Raw genomic sequence first — 7,182 nt, 5'->3', positions numbered from 1 at the left:
GAATGTATTTCGTTATCCCCTGCAATTAAAATAAACTTTTCTTGAGAAATTGAAGTATCTGGGAACACTGGAACCATAGTCCGTCAGGGAAAAAATGAGCAGAACTCACTCCATTAAAACAAACAAACAAACAAAATATCCAACACTTTATTAATGTATAAGAAACTTACAGAAAAGTACACAAGTGTACAGTTTGATGGATGTTCACAAAGCGAACGTACTCCACTAACCAGCATCCTTATCAACAAACCTTTCCAATAACCTTACCAGTGCCTTAGAACCTTACCAATATCTCAGAAGTTATACATATTTAATCCTAACAATCTTACGAGATAGATCACACTGCTGCCTCCATTTTAAATACGAGGAAACTGAAGCACAGACAGGTCACAAGGCTAAATACTGAAATTAGCTTATGAACCTAGATCTGCTGTCTGATCTCTAATCCCACGCTGTTGGAGAAGAAACAGGCTTGAAGGTGAGTTCAGCTTTGAATGATGCTGAGTGGGCGTCCTCCCACGGAAACCTACTTCCGGGCGCCGGAGCCACGGGAACCCCAGGTAACCAAGGAGTCCGCACCTCAGGTTGCCAGCGCCACCGCCTCCGAGCGCAGCCCCCCCAGCGAGCGGCCCGCGGCGTGCTGTGCAGACTCCCCCCACTGGAGGGCGCTGTCGCAGCCACGGTCAGACGCGTGCCTCTCTCTGTTGTCGCGATATTCTTGAGGCCGGAAGAACGTAAGATCGAAGGTCATGTAGACAGCGCGTCCCGCCCCCGTACCCGTAAGATCTCGCGTGAGTATAATTTCCGTCCTTTTGGCTCTCGGAGCAGCACCATGGCGGTCGGAAAGAACAAGCGCCTTACGAAAGGCGGTAAAAAGGGAGCCAAGAAGAAAGTGTAAGTGGTAACTATCGTGCCCGCCCGCTTTTGGGGCTCCTACTGGAGTCGGCGGGCGGTTTCTCAGTCGTGGTGTGGGCTGGATGGCGAGGATGCTAGTTGGATTGCGCGGGCCGTGCCGGGTTGGTAAATTCCGAACCGCGGCCTAGCGGATCCGGGTGCTGCTCTGCTGCGGACCCGTTGCTTCCCCCCTGGCCTTGTGGGCCTTATGCGCGCCCCTTTTGAGTCGGATTGCTGCCGTGACTAGGGACTGGCGTGTTCCGTTTTGTGAGCTCACGGGCCTTGTAAGTTCCTCGGGTAATGCCCTTCCAAGAGCTGGAGTTGTGAAAGGCACTTTTTTTGTCCACTCGGGACCTCGCGTCCTTCCCCTGCTTGGGCCGGGTGGAACCTGGGCGCTCCTGATAGCTTGAGGCCGTAAGGAGCCCGGGTTACCAGTATATGTCTTAACGTACCAGTAAAGTTGAAGAGACGTGCATGTTGTTTGGAGTCAGTGTTGCCGGTGTAGTGGAAGCACCGATGGATGGGTGGGTGGGGTGGGAGTGTATATGTTCGTGGCATAATTTACCAAAGTGTCAGGCCTGCATAGTGAAATAGACATGGTGGGAAGAACTAGATTTTACATATGCGCCCCTCACCTGAGAGGAATAGTTTACACCAGTGTCTGCATGTCAGTTAGCCTTTTAGAGTAATTGGAGTGAGGGAAGTTAAAAAAATTATGTGATCTGCGATAAAATTTAAGCATGTTTTTAAATCCAGGGTTGACCCATTTTCTAAGAAAGATTGGTATGATGTGAAAGCACCAGCTATGTTCAATATAAGAAATATTGGGAAAACACTAGTCACGAGAACTCAAGGAACCAGTGAGTATATTATTCTTCGTTTGTATTTTTCTTAAACTGAGACATGTATGTATCTTGGTCTACTTTTCGTTGTGTGGTGGGATACATTAAGGAAGTGTCAGCTCTTGGTTGGAGCTTTGGGCCCTTTGGGGCTTGTTTTTAGTGCAGCAGTTGTAGAAGCAAGATGGCACTTTTAGAATTACCAATGAAATGTGCATGGGTAGTTTTGAGGTTCTAATGAGCCCTGTCAGTAAGTCGTTGGTGTCCATATGGGTTTAGTTGACAGAAGTGAAGGTCTTTATAATTTATCATTAGGTTTCTAAACTTAATGCTTGAATGTTAACTTGACTTTGCTTATGTGGTTCCTAACATTGACAATTAATTCTTGTTTTATAGAAATCGCATCTGATGGCCTCAAGGGTCGTGTGTTTGAAGTGAGCCTTGCTGATCTGCAGAATGATGAAGTTGCATTTAGAAAATTCAAGCTTATTACTGAGGATGTTCAGGGCAAAAACTGCCTGACTAATTTCCATGGCATGGATCTTACCCGTGACAAAATGTGCTCCATGGTCAAAAAATGGCAGGTGAGAATAAAAGTTCTCTAAAGTGCATGGTGCTGTGCCGTGCATGACCAGAGATGTCATGATTTAATGTCAGGAAAGGAGCGTGTTGTGCATTTGAGGTTTAGATTTCATTTTAAGCCCTTGATGTTTTCTTGCTGTTATTAAGTGTGCGGTCTTGGATTGGCACTGTTGAACTTGAGCAACAGCAGTGAGGCTGTTTAAATTAAATTTAGTTATTTGTTTAAATTGAGTTCAAGATTTAATATTGGGTTATCAGGGTTTTTTTGCTGCATGGATTAGTGGCTGGTTCAAGAACATTTAGGTGCAGGTTTGCAGTTTTAGCTTTGCCTGTCTTCAGAATACCTTTGGACATCAGAATCTAGTGAATTTTATAGTGAAAGGATGGATTGGGCTAGTTTTGATTATCTATTGTGCTATAATAGGAGTGTGAGACTGAAATTTTGTCTCTTTTTCCCAGTTACGTTCTCTTTGGAAAGTAACTTAAAGCTTGTTAAGCCTTGGTTTCTTTATCTGTAAATTGTAGGTAAGAATATTAGCTCATGGAGCTTCCCTGGTGGAGCAGTAGTTAAGAATCCACTTGCCAATATAGGGGACCGGGTTTGAGCCCTGGACCAGGAAGATTCCACATGCCGTGGAGCAACTAAGCCCGTGTGCCACAACTACTGAGCCTGCGCTCTAGGGCCCTCGAGCCACAACTACTGAAGCCCGCGTGCCTAGAGCCTGTGCTCTGCAACAAGAGAAGCCACCTCAGCGAGAAGCCCGCGCACCACAACGAAGAGTAGCCCTCGCTCGCCACAACTAGAGAAAGCCCGCGCGCAGCAATGAAGACACAGCTCAGCCAAAAAAAAAAAAGAATATTAGCTCATGGAATTATGAGGATGAAATAAAAGATCCATGTAAACATGCTTAGTACAGAGCTTGACACAGCATTTAGTACCCATTGGTTTAACTACAGGAAATGATGGTTCAGATGTGTCTGGCTAACCATCACGTTTGGGGATGTTTTTGTGTGGGGAGGAATGACGACAAAATGTTGCGGTCTCGTATGAGATGATTATTCTGTTACATTTATTTCTGATACTCTCCTAAGGTTTTATAGTTGCATTTCTGGAAATATTTTAAGGTCCTTTCACTATGATTGTATTGTATTCATTTTTTAGACTAAGATAAAGTTAACAAAATGCAAAGAAGGCAATTCAGTTTTTGTTGGTACCTAATTTTTTTTTTTTTTTTTTTTTTTGTGGTACGCGGGCCTCACTGTTGTGGCCTTTCCCGTTGTGGAGCACAGGCTCCGGACGCGCAGGCTCAGCGGCCATGGCTCACGGGCCCAGCCGCTCCGTGGCATGTGGGATCTTCCCGGACCAGGGCACGAACCCGTGTCCCCTGCATTGGCAGGTGGACTCTCAACCACTGCGCCACCAGGGAAGCCCTAGTTTTTGTTTCTTGAATTTAGGTAGTAGTAAGACTAATGATGGATTTTTAAAAATTATAGTTGTGAAATTGAATATTTAATCCTCAGTGTGGCTTTAGTTTGGAACATAAAGGACATTTTAAAACGTATGTATTTAGTGTTATTACAAAATTTCAACTATTCAGAGCACATTTTTTTAAATGGAATAGGATTAGATGTTGGTATTGTAGAGTCCCTTCAAACCTATTTTTCTCTTCCTTGCAGAGTTAAAGAATTGATTGGGGGAGGAGCAGGTTGTTAAAGGCTGGCATGTGTCTGTAAAAGGCATTTATATGTGAAAGGGGGTGTTGCTGTGGGGAGATAGTGATAATGAGATAGAGAAGTTAACTAGAGGGGAGGGGCAAAGACAGCTGAGAGGACTCCGTACTTATTTAATTAGATATGGAGGATAGTAAGAATTTGGGGTAATTGTTGGTAAGTTCACTTCAAGGAGGTTAACTCTGTAAATTAGTCATTTATGTTACACTTAATATTGTGTAATGAGTACTTGGCCTCCACTTAAAAAATTTTTTTTAAAAAATTTATTATTTTTGACTGTGTTGGGTCTTCATTGCTGCATGCGGGCTTTCTCTAGTTGCGGTAAGAGGGGGCTACTCTTAGGTGTGGTGCGCGGGCTTCTCATTGCGGTGGCTTCTCTTGTGGAGCACGAGCTCTAGGTGCGCGGGCTTCAGTAGTTGTGGCATGTGGGCTCTAGAGTGTGGCCTCAGTTGTGCCTCGCAGGCTCTAGAGCGCAGGCTCAGTAGTTGTGGTGCACGGGCTTAGTTGCTCTGCGGCGCGTGGGATCTTCCCAGACCAGGGCTTGAACTTGTGTCCCCTGAATTGGCAGGCGGATTCTTAACACGGCGCCACCAGGGAAGCCCCACTTTTTTTTAAATTAGATTTGAGAGGTAAAAATAGATAACATTAAAACCTGGCACATCTTTTTTTCACTAGACCATGATTGAAGCTCACGTTGATGTCAAGACTACCGATGGTTATTTGCTTCGTCTCTTCTGTGTGGGTTTTACTAAAAAACGCAACAATCAGATTCGGAAGACCTCTTATGCCCAGCACCAGCAGGTCCGCCAGATCCGCAAGAAGATGATGGAAATCATGACCCGAGAGGTGCAGACAAATGACTTGAAAGAGGTGGTCAATAAATTGTAAGTATTTTCCCTCACAACACAACCCTCAGATGAGACAAGGTGGGGTCAGACCTATGTTTAATTCTATCTGTGAAACCGTCTGTCTGCATCTCTTGAAATGAAAGCATATTAAGTGTTCAGTAAATGTTATTTGTTGGTTTATTTATCCTTTTTTTGGATGAAGCTCTCTCCTGGCAGTGAGACTTGAAGCCCAGGACTTGCCTTTGCCTTAGAAAAGGCATTGAATAGATAAACCCTTCACAATCAGTAACGTATGGGAATAAGTGATGATAAAATGTTTCGGTCCCAGATGACGTCCGATGATAAAACTGTTAACATTTTTCTGATGTTCCCATGCAGTTGGCTAAGAGGGGTGTATGAAAAAGGCATAAGGCTTGGACTCAGAAGGCTCAAGTGCTAATTTTGCTATTAACTAGCTGTGTAATTCAGATCATTTAACCTTCACCTATGAAAGGGCAATAACAGAATGAGGATTACTGTGGATTAAATGAAGTGTAGGTTTATTCTAATTTATCACTACTGGTTTGCAGGATTCCAGACAGCATTGGAAAAGACATAGAAAAGGCCTGCCAATCTATTTATCCACTCCATGATGTCTTTGTTAGAAAAGTAAAAATGCTGAAGAAGCCCAAGTTTGAATGTAAGTGAGAAACCACAGGATTCCTGAAAGAAAAAATTGTGTGGACAAATACATTGTTTGGTGGTTTTATGTTGTTGTTTTGAGGCCAGGTGATGGCACTTTTTTTTGTCTTGCCTACATAGTGTTGAAGATAACTGTTTCAAGATACGGTACGCTATAACTAACAAAATTTCTTCTTCCTTTTAGTGGGAAAACTCATGGAGCTACATGGTGAAGGTAGTAGTTCTGGAAAAGCTACTGGGGACGAGACAGGTGCTAAAGTTGAACGAGCTGATGGATATGAGCCACCAGTCCAGGAATCTGTTTAAAAATCAGACTTTTAATGGTGACAAATAAAAGACCTCATTTGTGATACTTAATTTCTGATCACTCTTTTTAAATAATCTGACAATAGTCAGGTGTTCTGATTTGATAGTAATGTGGTGAATTTTTCTGACCTTTTGTGTGGATTTTATTCACTGCTCTTAGTTACTAAGTAGCTGAGAAAGGGTAGTGATCTGTTTTCAACTGGAATGGTTTGGACGTGTTAGAGATGGTGAATAAAAGGAAACACTTCCTTACATGGGTTAAGGTTTTTTTTTGGCTGCGTTGGGTCTTCATTGCTGCACGTGGGCTTTTCTGTGGTTGCAGCGAGCGGGGGCTACTCTTCGTTGCAGTGCATGGGCTTCTCATTGCAGTGGCTTCTCTTGTTGTGGAGCATGGGCTCTAGGGCACGGGCTTCAGTAGTTGTGGCTCATGGGCTTGGTTGCTCCACGGCATGTGGGATCTTCCCGGACCAGAGCTGGAACCTGTGTCCCCTGCATTGGCAGGCAGATTCTTAAACCACTGCACCACCAGGGAAGCCCTGAGTTAAGTTTTTAAGGTGGTTCTCACATCATCTAGAAGGTTTGTTAAAACATTGCAGAGCCCTGCCCGTGGAGTTTCTGATTTAGTAGTTTTAGGGTGAGCTCTGAAATTTTGCATTTTTAACAAATTTTCAGGTGATGCTGGTGGTCAGGGACCATGCTTTGTGAACCACTGTGCTAGACTGATAGCATAGTAGAAATGGAAGAGCTCATTGGCATTTGGGTTTTTGGGTTTTTTTGGGGGGGGGGGCGTTAAAAATCTAAATGCTCTCTTTTCTCTAGCAGTAAATGCCCCACTGTATCCCTTAATGGTCAAGCTGAAGTTGGCTAGAGAGAGAGAAATTGGTTATTGGTCTCCTATTAAGTGGGCATTTAATGCTGCCCACTATGCAGTATTTCCTCCTAGTCGGTCACCCATTCTGTTCTATACCTCTCTTCCCAAACCTCCAACTTTCTCATTCTCAGTTCAGCTGATGACCTTGCTTCTTGAGAACGGATGACAAGAGAACCTCATCAGTGCCTATTATTTCTACCCTGCCATCTGTGCATGTGTTTCTCACTTTTTCTGCCTTCCCTCTTGTAACTGGGTGAATTACGCAAGGACAAGCATCAGATTTCACCTTCTCTTGCCTAGTCAAGTTCTTGGCTCCACCAATTGTCACCTTTATCAATATTTCTTCTACAAGTTCTATCAGCATACAGAAATCCTCTGCCCTTCCAGATATCCCCCTATTCAAATCCCTTATAGCAAAGTTCAAAAGAGT

General features: G+C 43.9%; 1 protein-coding gene across 1 annotated transcript; it reads left to right on the top strand.

The window, feature by feature from the left end:
- The first annotated feature begins 794 nt into the window (after nt 1-794).
- RPS3A (ribosomal protein S3A) lies at nt 795-5,927 on the top strand. Its single transcript, XM_082838008.1, has 6 exons — nt 795-894; nt 1,651-1,754; nt 2,130-2,317; nt 4,722-4,930; nt 5,464-5,573; nt 5,760-5,927. The coding sequence occupies exons 1-6, from the start codon at nt 833-835 to the stop codon at nt 5,879-5,881; spliced, it is 795 nt and encodes a 264-aa protein (XP_082694134.1). The 5' UTR covers nt 795-832; the 3' UTR covers nt 5,882-5,927.
- The last annotated feature ends 1,255 nt before the right edge of the window (nt 5,928-7,182 follow it).

This window comes from Leucopleurus acutus, assembly GCF_964270905.1.
Source record: "Leucopleurus acutus genome assembly, chromosome: 4".
In the NCBI taxonomy this organism is placed as follows: Eukaryota; Metazoa; Chordata; class Mammalia; order Artiodactyla; family Delphinidae; genus Leucopleurus; species Leucopleurus acutus.
The sequence above is the reverse complement of the archived record's forward strand: the minus strand, read 5'-3'. Positions and strand labels throughout refer to the sequence as shown.

What these genes read in the sequence shown, in the direction of transcription:
- RPS3A (XM_082838008.1), top strand. Translation starts at nt 833, where the DNA reads ATGGCGGTCGGAAAGAACAAGCGCCTTACGAAAGGCGGTAAAAAGGGA. An exon ending in CACGAGAACTCAAGGAACCA is followed by an intron (nt 1,755 to 2,129) that starts GTGAGTATATTA and finishes CTTGTTTTATAG; the next exon opens with AAATCGCATCTGATGGCCTC. An exon ending in CCATGGTCAAAAAATGGCAG is followed by an intron (nt 2,318 to 4,721) that starts GTGAGAATAAAA and finishes TTTTTTCACTAG; the next exon opens with ACCATGATTGAAGCTCACGT.